General features: G+C 40.3%; 1 protein-coding gene across 2 annotated transcripts in view; it reads right to left on the reverse strand.

The window, feature by feature from the left end:
- Positions 1 to 23725, reverse strand: part of LOC136879161 (vesicle transport protein SFT2B) — a 63717-nt gene extending 39992 nt beyond the window's left edge. The window contains exon 1 of one of the 2 annotated variants that reach the window (XM_067152920.2): positions 23398 to 23725. In XM_067152920.2, the coding sequence (XP_067009021.1) occupies positions 23398 to 23469 (72 nt within the window). In that variant the 5' untranslated portion in view covers positions 23470 to 23725. Of the gene's footprint in view, positions 1 to 4430; positions 4493 to 23397 lie in introns of those variants that run through there. The other variant, XM_067152921.2, reaches the window with a different exon arrangement.
- Positions 23726 to 24141: the final 416 nt, after the last annotated feature.

The following is a 24141-nucleotide window of genomic DNA, read 5'->3' on the forward strand; positions in this document are numbered from 1 at the left end:
TGTGATCCCTCCCCTGGTTCATCGGTTCCTCTGCTAGGCCGCTCTTCCAGCAGTGAGTGAGCTTGAGCTTACAAGTCAGCATACAAATAAAAGACAATTATTGCATGCAAAATATTATGCTTTTGCATACCATTCCAGAAGTCAGTTGTCAGATAATTTAGATAGCTTCCGGGTAGACTTTGTGGTCTTAGAAAATTTCAGTACCTTTCTCGTCTGTCTTGTTACAAAATAAAATCGACACTTCATATAATGTAACACAAATTTAGGGACAATGTCCGCAACATGACCATCGCAGCATCCTAATTCTTTCGAATTAATAGTGATACTGTGCGAAATGTCAAAACACTCGTAATATATATCGCCCCATAGACTATGTTCATAGGAGAGTTCTTGTTCCACTACATTTTCAACTTGCACAAACACATTATAAACTGCTCTTAAAGGATGGGTGAGAAAAGTGCTGTCAATGCTGTATTTATTGCTATAGTCCCTAAAAAATGTGAGGCCTGCAGCAAGTATTTCTTCTGTAGGCTTTCCATGAAGCAGGCTGACACATTTAGAACATTTTGTGACCTTTGATGCGTTGCATATCATATATTCTCCTAGATAATCAAACACTCCTTTGCAAGACTGCGGCTATCATTGTTACTTAGACCTAAATTGTTCTCCCAGTCTAGTAAGAGGTCATCCATGTTTTCAGTGAAGTCTAGTGCTTGCCTTATTTTATTTTGTGCACTTTCTACTACAGCCTTATTTGTATCTTCTGTCTTCTTAGCCAGTGTTCTCATTTGATTGATGAATGAAGTCAATATCAGTTTAAATTTGGGCTCACAATTATTACTACTTGATGACAGGGCAAGTTTGGTTGGGGTATGAATAGACTGAAACATGTGTAAATTCAAAAAATCCACGGTTGAAGGTTGGTCATCACAACTTCATGAGCGTAGTATACCTAAGTGCCGTTCTAGTGTATCTTGATTAAATTTGGCTGTGAGCATCCATTATTCCATAAATACTCAACCAACTGTATGGTGCTCTCAAGTGTTACTCTTAGGGATTTAAGAGTTCTTTCTGAAGCAAAAGTATTATTCTTCCCACTGACGTTATCTCTCCATTTTATTAAGGTTTGATACCCTATTGAATATGAAGAACCTCTGCCGGTGTAGATGTATTTAATACTATTGGGATATTTAATTTCCTAGTGAAGGTTCCTGTCGGTTCACTGTCTTCAAATCCCTCTGAGTTTATCTGTTTTCATTTGTTTAATTGTTTCGTGAGATATTGTGGCAAATTGGGGAATATATGAGGGACAGCGCCAGTTTTCAGTTTCAGTCTATCTCTAGGAATTTCTACCTGTTTGCCTTGTGTTACAAATTAATCTGATTTAATAATAAATTCATCAGAAAAATGTGAATCGCACACATAACACTTATCAGAAAGCCTTTTGTCTTTTCTGGGAATCGACTTTACTTTTACATTTACTTACTGATGATAATTTTGAGGAAGAGCAACAGAATGAAAATTGTGCTTCATTTTTAGTCAGTTTGAAGTATTTACCTTTCGTAGTTTTATAGCCAGACTTAGGGTACGTTCACACCGCACGCAGCAAGCTGGGCAGTAAGCAGGGTGACTTTGCTGCTAGGTGAGGGTCGTGTGCAGCAAGCAGCACAAGTGTTCACACCACTACGTTTGGCAGTGTGCTGCTAATCACTTGTCTGCCGCGTTTCGCTTTTGTGTAAGATGGCATTATCAAAGTTATCGAGAAGAATGTATTTAATGGAAAGTATTGCAGTAAAGATGGATGATCCTAGGATCTTGACTCGTACATGGGTACATGAATTTAACCAGTTTAGAGCCACTCGTGGCGAGTTTAATCATCTCTACCGTGATGTTCGGAAGTACAACGATAAATTTTTTAACTATCTATGAATGACTAAAGAGACATTTGATTCCCTACTATGAAAGCTGGAGAGACACCTTTACAGAGAAGAAACTAATTTCAGGAGGCCAATATCACCAGAAGAACGACTTGTTATTACCCTTAGGTGAGTAATGAAATCATATTGCAAACTCTTAAATGGAAAAGGTAGCAAAATCTGCTGGAAATAATTATTTATTACTTCATCATCATATTTTATCAATTGAGAAGTTTCACTCAGATATTTTACTCACAATTTTGAAGTTATTTACCTTTAATAATAATAAGGAGCGTATAGTAATTAGCAAAAACAAATTAATGAATTAAAGCACAAAAATGTCCTTGTCGTTTCTCACAACAACCATTAAAAACTACAAAGAATTGTGTAAAATGTCTGACGGAAAACTGGGATTTAAACTTATCACTCTGCAACCATCGGTAGAAATATTAGTTCCTTCAGTCGGTCTGGGAGCAAAAGAATAGGGCTGCCTCTCCAATGCATCAATTTCACTGCAAATTATTTCCGGAAATTTCAAACGCACTGCACGATTGCGAGAACGAGGCAGAGACTTCAAGTCAGGCAGCAGGCTTTTTAGAAACATGAGGTCGTCGTCCTTTTCTTCGGCCATATCTTTCTGAAGAAATTCCAATTTTTGTTTTTCTAGTGCTATCAATGCTTCATTCTTAGTCAATATCAGGGCGTGACCTTTTTCTTTTCTCTCTACGCATGCTCTGAGTGCTTACCGATGACATGTCCGAAGGTATCTCTTCCTGAGGTGATGTCTCTGAAGAAGGTGGTGTATGGCCATCTTCTTGAGTTCTAGAGACTACTTCATTTGCTACTTCTGCAGACAAGGAGTAGTCGAATGAAGAAACTCTTAGACTGGAACTTCTAGCTTCTGATATCATCGTATCACGCAGGAAACTCATCAGCTGAAAAAACTGCCAAGAGCTAGTTGTCGTCCCGTCTCCACCGGTACCAGATTTCGGCTTTTCAATTTTGTTAATTTCCTGGTGAAAATAGTCGCACAGTGTTTTCCAGCGGGATCTGGCATGTTTGACTGAAAAACAGAACAAGAAAAGAGGGTGAGAATGATTCACTAATTAAAAGTTACGATTATGATTCAAACAATGTTGATATATGCAACTATCCCTCTCAGTATGCCATTTTAGTTCATATCCCTGCTTCGCTAATTCTCACCGGCCGTATATTTGAAGGTGTTTCAGTTTTCCTTACTTGCTCATACACATACTAGGGTGATATCATAATACAGTTCCAGACACTTGGCCCGCTGTTCGTTTGTTTGTATGCTTAACCCATCTCTGAAGGAAAAAATAAATAAATGGGAAAGAAAAAGTCCATCATTAATCTTAAAAGCTCTAAATTTCAGAAGACACAATTATATTACGTTTCGTCTCCTTTTCAGATTTCTTGCAACTGGTGACTCGTTTGCATCTCTCTTCCTTCGCTTTAGAGTGGGGAAATCTACAGTAGCAGCTATTGTCAAGGATACCTGTAAAAAAATATGGGAGGTTCTGCATGAAGAGTATATACCGGAGCCAACAACAGAATTGTGGTATGATGTAGCAAAACAGTACTCTTTGAAATGGAATTTTCCTAATTGCATCGGCAGTATAGATGGAAAACATATTGAAGTGAAATGTCTGTCTAAGTCTGGCTCATTGTACTACAATTACAAACAGTATTTTTCAATAGTGCTTCAGGCTGTAGCTGATGCTGACTGCAGATTAATTGCAGTTGATGTGGGTGTTGCAGGCCGTCAGAGTGATGGAGGTACATTCAGGACATCTTCATTGTTTCAAAAATTAGAAGCTGGAATTTTGAATGTGCCTGATCACACGGAATTGCCGGAGACACCGTACAAGGTTCCATTTGTCCTTGTAGGTGACGAAGCTTATCCTCTCTTACCATATCTGATGAGACCGTGCCCTAGACGAAACTTAAATGATAAACAACTTGTGTTCAATTACCGTCTATCCAGAGCAAGAAAATGCATAGAATGTGCTTTTGGGATCATGAGTGCTAAATGAAGAATTTTGCACAAACCGATTGAAACGAACGTTGATCTTGCAATTTCTATTGTGAATTCTATTTGTGTATTACACAATTTTGTTGGTTCGCACTTCCGCTTCTCGAATTCAGCTAAACAAATTAGGGAAATACTAATGCATTATTTTAGTGGACCTGGGAAACTGGCTTGGCAGAATAATTATGCTATACCGGAAAACATTGTGGAAAGAAATGCTGAAGTAAACAGAGAGGGACTAGTTACACATTAATTTTGATGGTGTCATATTTTCACTGCTAATATTTTATAGTGGTAAGAAAAAATGAGATTCTCTTCATTTAGTTAAAAGGTAAACCTCATGTAACTAAAGGCAGCCTTGTTTTATGTATCTGCTATATTAATCGTTAAACAGAGTTGAGAAAATAAAACCAGAACACCAGTCAATTTCGTAAGTATTATTATTAATAATATTGAATACTTACCATCACAGCCCACCTCTGTAGCTACTTCGTCCCAAAGTTTCCTACTAATCGTATTGTTTTTGTATGACGCTGTTTTGGGATCCCATAAAGGTTTCCTCTTAAACACAGCACTGATTAAAACTTCTTCCATGGTGAAAACTGTGCGAGCTAGTAAGCAGTACGCTGGATTTAGAAACACTGCTGCCTGTCGAGCTGCGAGGCAAGCAGGAGAGTTGGCCTGGCATGTCCTTGAAACCTTCGCAGCGTGCGATGTGGACGGTCTCATTGGAAGAAGCTGTGTTTCTAAACGGAGCACGCCGCTCACCTTCCTGTGTACTGCTTACTGCTAAGCTCGCTGCGTGCAGTGTGAACGTACCCTTACAGCCAGGAATGAAGCAAGTAGGCATTTCTTCCTCCCCGGTATGTTCATAAGTTTTATAAACTCAGCACTATATTTACACTAAATAAATGAACACCATCACCACATTACATGTTCTTCACTTTCACTTAACAATAATGCACGACACTTAAGTTTTTGCCTTCACAGAACAACACTACCGAACATAACCATATTACAACTACAGATACAAACCCTCCGATAGTAACGGTGCTGCCCCTAGTGGACAATTCATCGTAGTCCCTATACTAGCCAACAGGGAACAGCTTAAGAGCTCACACTTTCTCTTCCATTCGTTATGGTCTTACAATACAGGTGAGAAGTTGTCATTGATGATAACATTAGTGTTGGGATACTGAACGTTGGCCCCTACCGGATGCCACACGACCTAAACCTTCCGTGTTTTTTGTATGGCCGGTAACTGTCAGTTTTTCGATTTAACCAATCCTAGTGACTTGAAATTAATCCACATTTACTTACTGATCATAATTTTGAATGGAAAATTCTAAATTCCCATGGAGGGAATTAGATATTTTTCTGATGATAATTTTGACGAAGAGCAACAGAATGAAGAGGACAGTGATACTGACGCTGAAGATCTTCCGGCTGAGAGCAAAGAAGACAACTCAAATACTGAGTAAAGTAGAGCAGAAAATGAACCTCTTCTCAGGGACATCCTGTTTAATGCAGGGAAGGATGGAAACACAAAACGGGGTAAGCACCCTGAATCTAACTGTAGGAATAAAACACCCCCACGTAATTTGCTCACAAAACTGCCAGGAGCTATTGGTGATGTACATCATGTAGAAGATGAAGGCGAGTGTTGGAAATTGTTTATAACTGACAAAATGTTACATAATTCATTCGATATACAAATCACTATATAGAACACGTAAAAGGACATTTTCAAAGGGAAAGAGATGCAAAAGTGACTGATATTATTGATATAAAGGCATTCTTAGGACTTTATATTTGGCTGGTATTTTATATGCCAACAAAATAATGCTGGAGAACTTGTGGGGCAAGGACAGCAATGGAGTGGAAAAATTCCGTCTTGTTATGAATTTGAGGCGTTTTAAATTTTTGCTTTGTTGCTTTCGTTTTGATGACAGGGTTACAAGAGAGGAGCGTAAGAAGTTAGACAACTTGGCAGCTATCCGGAAAGTGTTTCAATCATTTGTTGACAACTGTACGAAGAACTAAAGAAATATTTCCTTGGGGCGTCCGTAACAACAGATGAAAAACTTGAAGCCTTTTGTGGAAGATGCCAGTTTAAGCAATATATTGCATCAAAACCAGCCAAATATGGGACAAAAATATATGCCCTAGTGGATGCAAAAACAGGTAACAGGTAGGGACCATCTTAGAGGCAACCCTGCCCAGGGAGTGGCGCCCCTGCCTATGTGAGTCCCAGAGCACGCTGACCCAGTGTGTAACATCTGGTAAAGACTCCCAGCTCAGGGTAACGAGTGAAGACCTCAGCGGCAGGAAAAGCGGAGAATATGATTCAGTACGGTGGAGCTGGCAGAGGAGGCAACCCATTCATCTGGGGGTAGTACAGATGGAATCAACTGCGTTGAGGATGAGGAGGGATCCTCAAAGGCTAAGGCAGTAAACCCCGAAAGAAAATCCTCAATTACTTTAGGCCTAGCAAGCCATTAAAAGAGCTTATTTGTAGTTGCTTTCAAAACACATAAGAGCCTCGGAACGCATTTATCAACTAAATTAAGACGCCAGCATGAGCAGACTCATGTCAGGGATGATGGTTTATGGCCTGATGATAGACAGGGTCCTGCAAAAATGTAAAAATCCTGGAGGAGACTAACACGGATTGGGACCATCAACTTGCTCAGTCTCACAGGAAAATGTGAAGAACTAGTGGACCTCATGGAAAGGAGGAAATTAATGATACTGGGGCTGAGTGAAACCAAATGGAGAGAAAGGAGTGAAGAAATTAAGAAAACAGTACACACTGTGTTGGCATGGAAATGACATGTCTAGCTTAAACTAGGAAGGAGGTCAGACGTGTCGTGCAGTGTGTGCTGGCTGAGTGGAGCGGTGAAAGAGTAGGGGAGCAGTCGGGTCAAGTGGAGTCTGTGGAGGAAGCTCGGAAGATGATCTGTATCAAGCAGTACAGGGTCACTATCGGGAGATGGCACGGGAGAATGAGGAAGGGAACGAACAATTTAAAAAAATGTAAGGTAGAGATGGCAATGAAGGAGAAGATGCTTCTTGTGGCAATGGTGGTTACTGTGCTGCTGGTCATTGGAGGAGTGAAGGTAAATCTGGGGCCACAGAGTAGTAGCAACATGGGTTGGGAAGACATTGAAATTGAAGGTGGTAAAGGAGGTAGTGGAGGAGTTATGCCCGTTCGAGCAGCTAAAGAAATTGCTACAGGAGCAAGTCCAGGAGCACGAAAAGATGAGACAGTGGATCTATGAATACACAAGAGATACTAAGGCAAAGATGGAGGACAGCAGGAGAGAACTGGTGTCACTAAAGGAAAGAATAAAAAATATGGAAGAGCAGGTGGTAAATTTGAAGAAAGAAATAGCAGTCCGCAATCAGGACCGCAAGAAGAAATCCATATTTATTTATGGGGTGGAGGAAGACGAGGCAGAAACGAAAGTAGACATTATCTACAAAGTGGTGGATGCCATTCACCAGAAAATGAAAATCAATTTTAGTGAGGTCGACATAGACAATGTGGAAAGAATAGGCAAGGTGAGAGGGCGCAGACCCATAAAAGTGTTGCTGCTATCTTCACTGATGGCAGATATAGTGATAAGGAACGCTGGTAATCTACGGAGTGAGAAAATTAGGATCAAGAGGGATTTGGGAAGAGAGGCGATTATGAATTTCAAAATTTTGAAGAAACATTTAGTGAGGGCAAAACTGCAGGGGTTGAGAGTGTATATTAGGGGCCAGATACTGGTGGTGAGCCACGGGTTAAGGAGCTGAGGATGGAGGACAGGGTGAGAGAAGAAAGGAAGATACAGGGAGTGAATGTGCGGGTGGGAGTGGGGGGGGGGGGGGCACAAGAAATAACAAGTGTCCATAAATGAAGTGAAAATACTGCTTTGAGGGATGAAGCAGAAGCAAGAGGTGCGTTGGCTAAAGGGAGAAGGTTGAGCCTAAAGGAGATGTGGGGTAAGAAGGGTAAATCGGACGATGGCGTAGTGACAGGAAGTAAAAAACGAGTATCAGTAGTCAGTAAATTGTTTAAGCACATGAGAATAATGGAGAGTGTGTGTTATTTGTAGTTGAGATAAGAGTGATTAAGTAGTTAAACTGGTAGGTGGTGAAGTGTGTATATTAATTTCTGCCACTGTATTTGAAATATATAGTGAGTTTGATTGATGTCCAACGTATCAAAAATGCAATAGAGTGATCAGAGTTCTATGTTGGAATGAGAGGACAGGTAGTGAAGTTAGATGGTATTGGAAGGCTGTAATTAAGATGAGGTGGGCATTTGGTTAGTAAGTAAGGAAGAGTGTGATTGTAAAAATGGTTAGGTGATAAGGATAAAGGTTAATGGTAAAATGTGACGGCATAATTTAATATAGTGAGATGGGAAAATGTAGTGGCATAATTTAATATGGTGAGAGGCTTATGTGACTATAGTTGAGATACACTGACTGACAGAGCAAATGCAACACCAAGAAGGAGTGGTCAGAACTTTATGCCAATTGCAGGGTAGACTGACGTCACTGAGGTATGCTCATGATGTGAAATGCGCCGCTGTGCTGCGCACGTAGCGAACGATAAATGGGACACGGTGTTGGCGAATGGCCCACTTCGTACCGTGATTTCTCAGCCGACAGTCATTGTAGAACGTGTTGTCGTGTGCCACAGGACACGTGTATAGCTAAGAATGCCAGGCCGCCGTCAATGGAGGCATTTCCAGCAGACACACGACTTTACGAGGGGTATGGTGATCAGGCTGAGAAGGGCAGGTTGGTCGCTTCGTCAAATCGCAGCCGATACCCATAGGGATGTGTCCACGGTGCAGCGCCTGTGGCGAAGATGGTTGGCGCAGGGACATGTGGCACGTGCGAGGGGTCCAGGCACAGCCCGAGTGACGTCAGCACGCGAGGATTGGCGCATCCGCCGCCAAGCGGTGGCAGCCCCGCACGCCACGTCAACTGCCATTCTTCAGCATGTGCAAGACACCCTGGCTGTTCCAATATCGACCAGAACAATTTCCCGTCGATTGGTTGAAGGAGGCCTGCACTCCCGGCGTCCGCTCAGAAGACTACCATTGACTCCACAGCATAGACGTGCACGCCTGGCATGGTGCCGGGCTAGAGCGACTTGGATGAGGGAAAGGCGGAACGTCGTGTTCTCCGATGAGTCACGCTTCTGTTCTGTCAGTGATAGTCACCGCAGACGAGTGTGGCGTCGGCGTGGAGAAAGGTCAAATCCGGCAGTAACTGTGGAGCGCCCTACCGCTAGACAACGCGGCATCATGGTTTGGGGCGCTATTGCGTATGATTCCACGTCACCTCTAGTGCGTATTCAAGGCACGTTAAATGCCCACCGCTACGTGCAGCAGTGCTGCGGCCGGTGGCACTCCCGTACCTTCAGGGGCTGCCCAATGCTCTGTTTCAGCAGGATAATGCCCGCCCACACACTGCTCGCATCTCCCAGCAGGCTCTACGAGGTGTACAGATGCTTCCGTGGCCAGCGTACTCTCCGGATCTCTCACCAATCAAACACGTGTGGGATCTCATTGGACGCCGTTTGCAAACTCTGCCCCAGCCTCGTACGGACGACCAACTGTGGCAAATGGTTGACAGAGAATGGAGAACCATCCCTCAGGACACCATCCGCACTCTTATTGACTCTGTACCTCGACGTGTTTCTGCGTGCATCGCCGCTCGCGGTGGTCCTACATCCTACTGAGTCGATGCCGTGCGCATTGTGTAACCTGCATATCGGTTTGAAATAAACATCAATTATTCGTCCGTGCCGTCTCTGTTTTTTCCCCAACTTTCATCCCTTTCGAACCACTCCTCCTTGGTGTTGCATTTGCTCTGTCAGTCAGTGTATTATGGTTGGTGAATACAAGGGGTTTCAGGATGATTGTGATTCAATGACACAATGGTATGTTTGGTGAGTTTGTAAATAATTATGAGGTTTTGTGATTAAGTTAATGTGTGGAGATGGCTGGTATATGATCTTATGGACTAAGTCAATTGTTAGTGAATAAGGTAGTAGAGTGGCTGTAAAAATTGTGATGAGCTAAGGCTGGCCGATGAAAAGGGAGATAGTGATGTAGTCGTTTATTGTGGGGAGTGGTTTGAAATTCTAAAAGAGAATAAGTATGGTTGAGATTGAGGTCAAAATAGATATGTGGTGAAAGAATAAGACCACGTGGTATAAGTTGAGATGGAGGTTGACTGTGACTCAGTGATACGATGGTATGTTTGATGAGTCTGTAAATAAGAGTGAGGTATCATGAGTATGTGATTATGTTTAGTATATGGCATGTATATTATGAGAAACGGTTGATGGATATAAGGGCATTGAAGGAAAGAAGTTAATTGGGTGAAGATGATAGTACTGTGTGAAGGCCACCAAGAGTGATTATGTGTATAAGGTATATAAATTATGAGATGCGGTTGATGAACAAAACTGTGCTGGAGGGAGGAAGCTGATGTGTGGAGATGGCTGGTACATGATATTATTGTGTATTGTTAGCAAGGAAGGTAATACAGTGATTGTAAAATTGTGAGGACATACGGTTGGCGAATGAAAAAGGAGGCAGAGATGTATGGTTGGAGTAGTATGGAATGGTAAGTGTGATGGTTTAATTTAATGTGGAGATGGGCCTGAAATTTTGAATGAAACAAAGTTTGGTTGAGATTGAGGACATAACATTGATATGTGGTGGAAGAATAAGACTAGGTGGTAAAATCTGAGGTGGAGGATGATTGTGAATCAGTGACACAATGGTAGGTTTGGTGAGCTTGTAAATAATAGCGAGGTATCATGATTATGTTCGGTTGGTATATCAAAATACTTGGAGCTGTAGCTAAATAATGGAGTTTAACAGTGGACACTAGTAACGAAACGTAAGGAGAATAATTGCACACTGGCATGACGGTGGATGTAACACAAAAGCTGGGTTTGCGACTTCAGTAGAGCAACAGAGAGGTCAGTGTTCAGGATAGATTGTGTTGAGTTGGGAGCCCAGCCGGAAGTGATATGCAGATTGTTTAAATCACAGATGTCGTCTGCCAATATTATTGTATTCTACACAGTAAATATGTTGTTATTTTAGTTTCTTATTATCATACTGCCTTCTGCCATGGCCAATAGACCACCAATAAGGGTGGATCCTGGCCAATACGACAGTGTTTATATTATTATTATTATTATTTCTGGTTTTGTTCATATGTCTGCCTATCTGGTGGTATTCTTTTCCTTTTGTGAGCTGGTTTAGGTCAGACTTGTTATTTTTTCTCCATTAATGGATCATATACATATAATGTAGATCTGGAGGAAAATAAAGAATCAATCGACTACATGGAAATGACAAAGATGAGGAATGGTGTTGGTTTCATCATGAGTAAAGATCTAGAAGGATTCACAACTAAGTTTTTTTTATTTTCCACCTTGTCGATATACTAAATTGCTTAAGGCAACTTATTGGTTAAAAGTGGTACATGTTTCGTATACTATTAACATCTTCAGCCACATAACACTGTTTAGATGAAAAATTCATGTAACGACAAAGTATCAATGCTTTAGAGGAAGTGTCCTGAAAATTAACACAAGAAGATTGACAGAATTAAAAACAAAATGCAAGTGTTTCCTTGACAACTAATTTCAATTGTAGAAAGAATTTATATAATTTCTCTTAAGTATTTTGTTTTTAATACTGTCAATCTTCTTATGTTAATTGTAAGGACACTTCCTCTAAAGCATTGATACTTTGTCATTACATGAATTTTTCATCTAAACAGTGTTATGTGGCTGAAGATGTTAATAATATACGAAACATATACCACTTTTAACCAATAAGTTGCCTTAAGCAATTTAGTGTATCAACAAGGTGGAAAATAAAAAAATACTTAGTTATGAATCTGTTTAAGTGCGATACGGACCATGAAGCTGATTTTATGTGATCTAGAAGGAGTCGCTGACATTCAGTATGTTAGTAAGTGAATAATAAAGGTGACTGTGCATTTAGGGAAAGGAAAACTAACTTTGGTACAGGTGTATGTACCTCAAACTGGATGTTGTGAAAAGGATAAGAACCAGTTTCTTGACAATTTGGAGAAAGTTTTTCGTAAAGTGAGACTAATCATTATAGGAGATCTGAATGCACAGATTGGGACGGATAGAACAGGATACGAGAACGTAATGGGACCTCATGGACATGGTGGACAAAATATGGAAGGTGAACATCTCCTTGACTTCTGTATGAGGAATGGGTTGGTGGTGAAAAATAGTTGGTTCAAGAAGAGACAGAGCCATAAGATACCACAATACAGTTGGGATGGACTACAAAAGACTGTAATTTGATTATGTCATCTCAGATGAAGAAAGGAGCATAATGGTAACAAATGTCAAGAGTAATACCCAGCAAGAGCCTCGACAGTGACCACCGTCTATTAGTAGTGGACCTGAGAAAGTACAGAAGTACAGAACAGGAAAATGCCATAAATCGAAGTATGGGAACTCCAAAAAACAGATAAGAGAACTGAGTATCAGAACCGGATAAAAACCCTGTTACCAAGAGACGAAAGAAAAAATGGAGAGGCAGAAAGGACCAGACTAAGAGACACATTGGTTAAGGAAGCAACTGAAGTTTGTGGAAAGACAAGTATGAAAATAAGGGAGAAGGAAACACCTTGGTGGAATGAAAGAGTGAGAGCGGCAAGCAGGGGAAAAAATCTCATGCGGAAAGAAAGGGATTGGGACAAAAATAAACCAGATCTTACTACAGACGAGGCAAAGATCAGAAACCGCGAACAATTATACGGAAACAAGAAACTGGACGTTAAAAGAACAGTTACAGAAGAAAAGACCAAGGAATGGAATATATTCACTCAGAAACTAGAGGAAGACAGCAGAGGCAATAAGAAACTACTGTATAGTGTTATCAGAGGTAAAAGGAAACCAATGAATACTATAAGGGCACTTGAAGATGAAAATGGAAATCTGGTTAGGACAGAAAGTGACATGGGAGAAGTCCTGAAGAACCATTTCGACCACCTACTGAATAGACCAGTTCAAGAACAAAATACAGAAGTGGAAATCCAAGCCTACAATGAAGAACCTCCCATCACCTGGACAGAAACTGAGACAGCCTTAAAATCTATGCCTAAAGGAAAATCTTCAGGTGCAGATGAAGTTAATGCGGACATGATTAAGGCAGCAGGCATCCAGGGTATACAATGGCTGCACAGGGTACTAACTGCCATTTGGACAGGCAACAAAATACCTGTAGATATGATATAGGCTTTTGGGCTTGTGCCGTGTCAAGAAAATAAGGTGAAATTCTTTACGTGTCGCAGAGAACAATTGTTTAAGAAGCCTTTCTCGGGGACAGTCGAGATTTTCTTCCGATGACGCACAGCAAAGTTCTCTGCGAAATGTAAAGAATTTCACCTTATTTTCTTGACAGGGCATAAGCCCAAAAGCCTATATCATGTCTACAAGTATGGGCGGTGAGAGCATCAATGGCAACAAAATACCTGCAGATTGGAGCAAGGACGTTATAATTCCCCTGTTTAAGAAAGGCAGCAGACGGAAACCTACCAACTATAGAGGAATAACCCTGCTGTCTCATGAGCTAAACATTCTAGAGATCATAGAAAGGAGATATGTCAGCCATCTTTAAGACAAGCAATGTGAAACGCCTGTCCTCCAGAGATACGGCCGTAAACATACTCCAGGAACTAAGCAGAGGTTGAACATGATCTTACATAAGATATTGGGATGAGGGGCCTAAACCCCAACACGGCGCATCCCTATGGCTGACAGGGGAGGTTCCTGTAGATATGCAGGACAGGTGTGAATATGGTTCCTCCAAATAAACACCCGCGAATCAACTGAGGCAAAAGAAAAGGGTCAACGGTCTCTAAAGCAGAAGAGGAAGATTCCCAATGGTTTAGAAGGCGGAAGAACCAAACTCTGGGGCTTACAACCTCAGTTTTAATTCGGGAGGAGCAGGCAATGCCTACTCTCCCAACTGACTTCAACGTAAGGCATGATGGAAACACCTTCAGGAAAGACTACTCCAGGGGGCAGCCGGAAACGGAAATCCCCCACCGTCGTGAGCGGTGCAACTAGGCCTTTGGATTCTGGAGAGCCTGGAACGTCATGCAGGGAAGAGTAGGAGCTTCCCAGAACCTCCTCAAGAAAGATACGAACCAAGCAAAAACATCTGCTCAGAACAATGAACATCAACACGCTCCTAAAAGTTGGAAAATTAAAACAACTTACTGATGTTTTGAGAGAAAGAGATATTTACATACTTGCACTTCAAGAGACAAGATACCTTGATGAAAATCACATGGAATCTACTGGTTATAGAATTTACAAAGGAAAACCAGCAATAAAAAACAACGCAATTGTAACGATCCTAGATACGGCCTTTATGGTTAAAATTAACATTCTGGAGTCCATCATCAATTTCACCTCACCAACAGAGAGGATCTCATTTCTGTCCATTAGATCTGGTAATAAAGCATACACAAGTATCAATGCACATTTGCCAATAAATGACGATAACACGAAAAACCCGGAGAAGGTAGATGACTTTTGGGAAATTCTTGAAGACACAACGTCCAAAATTCCACAATACCATGGAAAAATTCTGGTTGCGATTTCAATGCTCAGATGGGTAAAGAAAGAAGGTACAGGAAAGTTGTGGGAGACTACCCAGCACATAACAGAATTAACAGAAATGGCGAAAGATTAATCAGTTTCTTCAGACATTTTAACTTGAAACTCATGTCCACACACTTCAAGGCACTCCCAAACAAGAAAAAAACATGGGCATCTCCTAACACGTTGCTGGGGGAGTTTCAGATCGACCATGTTGCTATTACGATGAGAAACCGAAGGGAAATCTTGAACGTTAAGGTAAGAAAAAGCTTAAACAAAGATTCGGTCCACTATCTCTCAGAGATTAAAGTAAGATTCCAACCAAACAAACCTGAACAAAGAATCAAGAGGAAGCTGAGAATTGATGCAGATATTTTGAAACAAAGCAAAGAGACATATCGTGAAAAATTGTCGAAGCTGAATATGAACAGCTGGGAAGAGATCAAAAAGTCAATGTTTAAAGCAGCTGAAGAAAAGAAATTATGATAGAAGTAGGGTGGATAAGATAGAAGATGATTTTTGAAAGAACACCACTCGAGCATTTTACAAAACCTTCAGAGAGGAACTACAGGGATACAAGCCATCAAGTTTGTGTTTTAAGCGGGAGGATGGTAGTGTAGCAGCGAACAACAAAGAAAATTGTCAATTTTTCGCAGATTATTTCAAAATGTTGCTGAATTGTGAGAACCTGTGGAAAGATTGGATACGAAAAATCTATCTCAAGATAACCACGATTCCAAGCCACCGAGTCTAGAAGAGATCAAGGAAATAATAAATGAGCTTAAAAACAACAAAGCACCAAGTGAAGATAGAATTATTGCAGAAATGTGGAAGCTCGGAGGAGAAACTGCAGCAAATGCAATCCACGCCGTCATAGGAGAAATCTGGAGAGATGAAAAGATCCCCAATGTTTGGAAGTGTGCTCTTATACACCCACTTCACAAGAAAGGTCTCCGGACGAACATCAATAACTACAGAGGCATCTCTTTACTCCCAATAACATATAAGATACTCTCAAAAGTACTATTGAGAAGAGTTGAAGAGTTGGTGAGTACCAAGCTGGTTTTCGAAAAGGAAGATCATGTGCAGAACAAATATTTAACCTGAAGAGCATTCTTAGAATAAGAGCTTTGAGAAGCCAGAACACCGTGGTAATATTTATTGATTTTAAGAAAGCGTATGATTCAATCAACAGTCAGACTCTATTTAACATCCTAGACGAATTTGGAATTGACAGGAAAACAAGAATGTTAATAAAACAAACCCTAAGAAACTTTCTCAAAAGTCAAATTCTTCGGTGAAATTTCTGAACCATTTGAAATAAAAACAGGAGTTGGACAAGGGGACTGCATATCACCAATTCTCTTTAACATTGTTCTAGCAAAAATCATTAGAACCTGGGAGAATGCCTTGGAAGTGAAAGGAATAAAGGGAATACATTTAGGGAGGAAAGGACAGAACTTAGAAATTAAGTGTTTGGCTTTTGCAAATGATCTTGCCCTCTTGGCTCACAACCGAGAAAATGCTGAAATTATGCTACACGAGATCGCTGAGAAAACGGGTCTCAAAGTCTCATTTGAGAAGACGGAACACATGGAATATGGTCATCAAGGGGAGACACACTTAGAAGTGAAGCATGGGACTGTAAAAAGAACTGAGAAACTTAAATATCTAGGGGAATGTATAGAACCTTAACGGAATGGATAAAGAGGCAAATAGGGCAAGAATTAGAAAACTAGAATTAGCTTACAGGTTAACCCAGAACAGATACAACAAAAGAGCAATATCTTACAAGGCAAAACTTAGACAATACAGCACAGTGGTAAAGCCAGAGGGTCCCTACGCTTCAGAGAGCCTGACAATGAATAAAAAGGGTGAGCTTCTTTAAGATCTCGATAAAAAAGGAGAGGAGAATCTTAAGGGAAATTTTTGGACCACATAAAAATGCTGATGGGGAGTGGAGGAACAGAAAAAATTATGATCTCTACAAATACACCGAAAAAATGCGAAAGCGAAGGCTAAAATTCTATGGGCATCTAGAAAGAATGGATGAGAAACGGCTAAGAAAATATTCAAGTACATTACTGGACTGAAAGCTTTGACGAAGTGGATAGAAGAAGAAAAAATGAAATGGCGTATGGCTTTTAGTGCCGGGAGTGTCCGAGGACATGTTCGGTTCGCCAGGTGCAGGTCTTTCGATTTGATGCCATTAGGCGACCTGCGATTCGCGATGAGGATGAAATGATAATGAAGACGACACATACACCCAGCCCCCGTGCCAGAGAAATTAACCAATTATGGTTAAAATTCCCGACCCTGCCAAGAATGAAACCCGGGACCGCTGTGACCAAAGGCCAGCACGCTAACCATTTAGCCATGGAGGTAGACTGGGCAGAAGAGATAAAAAGAGATGCAATAGAAAGTGGACTTACAATGGATATGATTCATAACAGAAAAGAATTTAGAAGCTGAGTGGACAGCATCAAAACATTCCAGGAGAAACTACCAAAATGCAGACCAAATTTGTCATATCTGAGAAAGAAAGGAAGATCTGAAGTGAAAGGATGAAGAGGTTCTGGGAGGAGGCAAAGAAGAAGAAGAATAGAAAGCCTTAAATTCAATGCGGTCCATGGGCGGCCAAATTCGAAAACAAGAAGAAGAAGGTCAAGGAAAAGTTAGGTGAACTGAATGCAGTGGCCTTTGCTGATGATATGATTTGGGATGAAAGAGAAGAGGAAGTACAGACCAGACTCAACGCATGGAAATCCCAGTTCCAGGAATGTAACCTCAACATTGAGACCAAGACAGTGGTGATGGCAGTCAACAGAGAAGGGCGTCCAGCAAGTGTAAAACTAGGAGACCACCAGCTAGAGTGTGTAGATAGTTTTCCTTACCTTGGAAGTGTAATCTCCAGTGATAATTTGGTCAGAAAGGAAATTACAAACAGAGTACAAAAGGGATCAGAATTTTACCAACAAGTAAGAACACTTTTATGGGATGACATGATTCCAAAACCAGCCAAAATGATGATGTTTAACAGCTATTTCATACCAATATTGACCTATGGTATTGAAGCGTGCACCCTCACAAAAAGAGATTCATCAGGACTACAAGCATCAGAGACTAAATTTCTTAGATCCACCATCCAGAAGACCAAGATGGACAAGTTAAGAAATGAAGAGGTGAAGGAAGAAGCCAGAATAAAACATCCCTATTAGACGAATTGGCACATCCAGACTATGGTGGTATGGGCATGTGATGAGGATGGAGCCTACAAGAACAGCCAGAATAAATTTGTAAAGACAGGTGGAGGGGAAAAGACCTGCCCAATGGATGGACATGATCAAGGTTGATATAGTTACCAGAGGATGGACAGTTACCAGAGGATGGACAGTGGATGATGTTCTCCATGACAAGTTGTATATGGACAGGAAGAAGTAGAAGAGGCTCATTAACAGTACCCGAGAAACTGGAATTGTACAATGATGATGATGATGATGGATGCAAAAACTTTCTATTGTCATAATTTGGAAATTTACCCAGGGAAACAGCCAGAGGGGCCGTTTCATATCAGTAATAAACCATTAGATGTTGTTAAGCAATTGGCACAGCCTCCCTATAACACTGGCGGATAATTGGTTCACAGACTTGAACTAGATAGTTGAAGATTATCTTATGTTGGCATCATTAGCAAGAATAAAAGATGTCTGCCAGATGAGCTTACAAATGTGAAACAAAGGACAGTAAAGTCATCAATGTTTGGTTTCAATGAACATGCCACTTTAGACTCCTATGTTCCTAAGAAAAACCGAATTGTCCCGCTCGTTTTCAGTCATCATTTAGATGACGACTCGATTGATAATGAAACTGGAGAAAATGCCACACCTATAATTATGACATGCTACAACGGGACAAAGGGTGGAGTAGATGTCATGGATAAAATGTGTGGGAGTTAAACATAGCCGATATACCACACGTTTGCCACTAGTTATTTTCTTTGCTATGTTGAATGTAGCTGGCATAAATGCTCAAGTAGTGGCTACTGGGAATGGAATGAATGTTGGTAGGAGACTTTTTGAGAACACTATCCGAGCAGTTGGTGTCAGAAGAGATTAGGCGAAGGAGCATGAATTCAACAGGTCTCCATTTGACACTGCGGTTCCAACTTGAAATGTACCGACCTGCAGAGCAAGACAAAGAAGCAATAGCCACTAGAACTACCCTTCCACCACTTGCTAAAAAGAAACATTGTGACACTTGCAAGCTTGCTAAACCGAAGAGGATCGCTAGAATGACAAGGCACAGCTGCAAGAAGGGTAAGAAACATTTCTGCCTGGAACACAGAAGAATGATTTGTCATGAATGCTTTGAAAATCTGGACTTGGGAAAATGAAAGGAAAGATGAACAGTTCATTCCGTATTTTTTCTTTAGTTTTGTAATACATTGCATACTTTTCTGTTTTTACATTATTATTACTTCAAATTCTGTGAACATGATTATGGAATATCATGCTATAGTTCTTATTGTTGCATATATTATTGTGTGTAAAATAATGACTACCTAAGAGATATGACAATGAGTATTCTTGTAATATTTGAAACGAGATAAAATAACATGCAGGACTTTATTGTTGCTGTTAACAATGGAAATAAGAGTAATAATAATAATAATAATAATAATAATAATAATAATAATAATAATAATCGTATGGCCTCAGCTACCGTGTGCAGACATTTCAATTTGACGCCATCTGGCTGTCTGCTCGTCAATTTCGACGTTCCGTTTTACCCTAGGCCCCCACTAGATGGCAGATCGAGTAAACTGAAACTCTCTTGGGCGTCTATGGCTGAGATTTAATGAATTTTGTCGGGTAAACGCCAAATGTGTCACCAGAGATCTTTTACATGCCGACATTGTACGATATGGAGTGTCGAATGGACTTTTTTCCGCCCTTCAAAAATCCGACTACCTCTGCCGGGTTTGAACCCGCTATCTTGGGATCCGGAGGCCGACACTCTACCGCTGATCCACAGAGGCAGCTGAAATAAGAGTAAAAGGAATGTCAACATTATTTAACTCAAATCATATCCAAACACATCTACAGGAAATGTATTTTTAAAACTAAGAACACAATGGTACCTACTAGATGCCACGCGATTACAGTGTCGAAATTACAGCGCGACCGATGGAAGGTTAATAATGTGCTTTTTTGCAGATAGGTTATAGTGTAATATTTATATTTAATTTGAAAAATTTTTAAGTTACATATGGCAATTCTGCTTATTATGTTACTCTAACTTACCTGAAAAAGAAATAGGCCCTAATTCCAAATTCTCTAAGCATATTACTAAAAGTCCATAAGTACTTTCAGAACAACCTTCAACTACACAGTTCGTTAAGAGAAAAAGGTCGAAGATGGAATTCCCAAAATGACTATTTGTGTAGCTTCATTAATGTTTTTTCTAAATGTATAAAAACTGTGACAGAGCACTATTAACAAATCCCAGCAAACATCAGCAAAATCTTAGATGATGTTATAAAAGGTAGCCATTCATTTTTTTTGACAACTGTCAAAGATTTGTTGTCCTGGATCTTCATCACGGATCTTCATCAAGTAGACAACACAAATAGGCTACACTACAAGCTGTGGAACTCTAGATTGATCTTGTAGAAAATCATGGCTTGGAACCCTATAAGGTAAGTTTTAAGAATGCAATGAAAAAAATTAAATAAAAACAAAAGGAACAAGCACTCAAGCCCTTCCACTACCTTGTTAGTATGTTACATCCAAGATTCAGAGTGGCCAAGAATATGGGCAGAACAACAGGAAAGTGCAGGAAATTGGCTTCTAAGTAGAGATCCATCCAGAGTGGGTTACAATATAGGCTACAGTATAATGCAATAGAAAAAAATAGTTTTGCCAACACGGTTTATTGGTTTTGTTCAGAGATATTTTTTTTGCCCTGCCAGCACTACGTTACATCCATTGAGAGAATCTACTCTTTTTTTTTTTGCTTTACGTCGCGCCGACACAGATAGGTCTGATGGCGACAATGGGACAGGAAAGGCCTACAAATGGGAAGGAAGCGGCCGTGGCCTTAATTAAGGTACAGCCCCAGCATTTGCCTGGTGTGAAAATGGGAAACCACGGAAAACCATCTTCAGGGCTGCCGACAGTGGGATTCGAACCCACTATCTCCCGGATACGAGCTCACAGCTGCGCGCTCCTAACTGCACGGCGAATCTACTCTTTTGGTTGACTTGGCTGAAATAAAGAAATAATTTAGGAGAGAAATAAGGTGAGAAATTAGTGACGATCTAAAAATTTCTGCATGTGAAAAAAGGACTAAATGTGAATACTTTTACAAAAAAAAACACTGTATCCACAAAAGTAATCTAGACACACAAAATCATGTTAATGTAGTAATGGTTCACCTTTCAATACTATAATATGTAATATTCTAAATTACATTAATTAGGGACTAGTTTCGGCCGGGGCTGGCCATCTTCAGCCTTAATGTAAAATTCAATACGGATCAGAACCATGAAGTTTATAACCTATGAATACATAAAATCATATTTGTGTCTCTACTTTTTGAATATTAACAAATACGAGACCATGTTTTGTTTCCCAGTTTACTTTTTGTCCGTTAGGCCTACAGCATCATGGAATAATGGATTGGTTAAGTTGTTCATAGACCTTACCTATTCAAGTTAAGGATATGGGTGAGTAGGTCTGTGGTTAAAATTTGTTTAAAAAAAAAAATATCAGCAGGTTGGAGTTCGGGAGGGGGGGGGGGGGGCTTAAACAAAAAAAACTCCATCTCTTTTATGGTTAGTTTTACAGGAAAATTGCTCAAGAAAAAATTTATTTTGAAACACAAAACTTTTTGTTCTATATGTTTTACCTAAAAAGTACATAAAATTGGAAATATCAGTGCTGGTCGGGTGAAGTTTTGGACCAAGATCCAATAAATAACTCTATGGAGAGTTGCTATGAGGATCATCCTAGTGCTGAGTGGCTCAGACGGTTGAGGAGTTGGCCTTCTGACCCAACTTGGAAGGTACGATCCTGGCTCAGTCTGGTGGCATTTGAAGGAGCTCAAATACGTCAGCCTCGTGTCGGTAGATTTACTGGCACGTAAAAGAATTCCTGTGGGACTAAATTCTGCCACATAAGCGTCTCCAAAAACCATCAATCAATCAATCAATCAATCAATCACTACTGATCTGCATTTAGGGCAGTCATCCAAGTGGCAGATTCTCCATCTGTTGTTTTACTAGCCTTTTCTTAAATGATTGCAAAGAAATTGGAAATTTATTAAACATCTCCCTTTATCTTCATATTGTTATCTTTCCTACTTTTAAAGACACCACTCAAACTTATTCGTCTACTGATGTCCTCCCATGCCATCTCTCCACTGACAGCTCTGAACATACCACTTAGTCCAGCAGCTCATCTCCTTTCTCCAAAGTCTTCCCAGCCCAAACTTTGCAACATTTTTGTAACCCTACTCTTTTGTCGGAAATCGCCCAGAACAAATCCAGCTGTTTTTCTTTGGATTTTTTCCAGTTCCTGAATCAAGTAATCCTGGTGAGGGTCCCATACACTGGAACCATACTCTGGTTGGGGTCTCACCAGAGACAAACATGCTCTCTCCTTTACATCCTTACTACAACCCCTAAATACCATCATAACCATGTGCAGAGATATGTACCCTTTATTTACAATCATATTTATGTGATTACCCCAATTAAGATCTTTCCTTATATTAATACCTAGGTATTTACAATGATCCCCAAGTGGAACTTTCACCCCATCGACGCAGTAATTAAAACTGAGAGGACTTTTCCTATTTGTGAAACTCACAACCTGACTTTTATCCCCGTTTATCATCATACCATTGCCTACTGTCCATCTCACAACATTATCAAAGTCATTTTGCAGTTGCTCACAATCGTGTAACTTGTAAAAGTAGTTAGTGGGATGTAAAGCAAATAACATTATATAATTATTAGTCATCCTGGCAACATTCAAGGGCTTTGTACATCTGTCCGGTACCTGATACCGGTACTGTACTTTGCTTTTATACCAAATGAACAGATCAACGAAAGAGCTACAATAGGCCTAACGTGAGAAAGATGAAACTGCAAAGGGTCACATAGAGCCAGCAAACTAGTACATCATGACAAGCTGCTGACAGCTGCACGTCTACCTTTCCTGCTAAGTGATTGTCCCGTCTATGACTAGTACAACAGCCAGCTTCTCATATATGAAACACAATAGCCCGCAAATCAAATTTCTGATGACAAAATGACTGGTATTTAAATATGATCTATCTTTTTTATGAACCTAACTCTGTAATATTTTGCATGTTGATTTCATTGTGAGATACAAATACGAGGGTTTTAATGAGTTTCCTGGCAGGTTTTAAGAAACCCGTACTTTTATGGGTCGCGTTACAACCAGCCTGATTTTTACTCGCTTAAGGGGTTAAAAAATAATTCTGGTGTGTAACAATTCAACACCATTCGCTCCACAAGAGAGGTTAGACTTCGTTCAGGTGTACAATATATGTATAAATATCACTGTTGCCAATAGTCCAAGATAAGAATTAGCATTCACCGTTCTTAGACTTTTACCACTACCATTCTTGTACGACACAATAAATATTTTGTTTAAAGGATTACAAACCAATTATATCGAATATTAAAATGACGAAATGTCAAGGTAGTCAATTCATTACCTGTGGCATAATGCCGCTTTCCTCTTCCGCTTGGCTGTCATCGCCGCTAAGAGCCCTTCTCAATTTATCCATAACAGTGGTTTATCTAAATCCCACAACTGACAAGTACGAAATCGCAGAATGCTGATTTACCACAAGATTCTAACACTAGGTCAGTACACGTGCCTGAAAAAGTTAACACCTTGACATCAAACGTACATTTTCGACAGAACTCTTGACACGTACAGCAAATGCAAAGTGCAACAAGTGGAAAACATGTGATTTAAGGGCAGTCTCGATAACATTCACATCACCCGAAATTGATTTGTGTCACACATAACCAAAGATAAACAACTTCAAAGAGATCCACATTCTTCAGGATCAAAGAGATCCCAAACGAGCTAGAATAACATATAGTAGGGCCCACGAGAGTTGAAGTCTGACGTTTAGTGCCACAGGCGAAAAAAAGTTGGCTAACGCTGCTCGAAAATGGCCTGTTGCTATGGCAACGATAACAGAGTTGCAACATTTTAGAGGGGCTGTGCGCCCAACCGTTGCCTACGCTATAATACGAGGCCTTGAAATGCACTCGTGGAAACGGGTTGCTTCCTAGTTCACTATTCAGCCGCTAGGATCGCGGACTTGTCCCCTTGTATTCGCATGGCCGTATATGTCAATAAGTAAAGTATATCCCAAATAAAAATAACTCAATGTTTTTGCGAGTATTGACAGTACTTTATTTATAGAGCGGTACTGCATTGGCTT

This window comes from Anabrus simplex, chromosome 8 (assembly GCF_040414725.1).
Source record: "Anabrus simplex isolate iqAnaSimp1 chromosome 8, ASM4041472v1, whole genome shotgun sequence".
NCBI classification, from domain to species: Eukaryota; Metazoa; Arthropoda; class Insecta; order Orthoptera; family Tettigoniidae; genus Anabrus; species Anabrus simplex.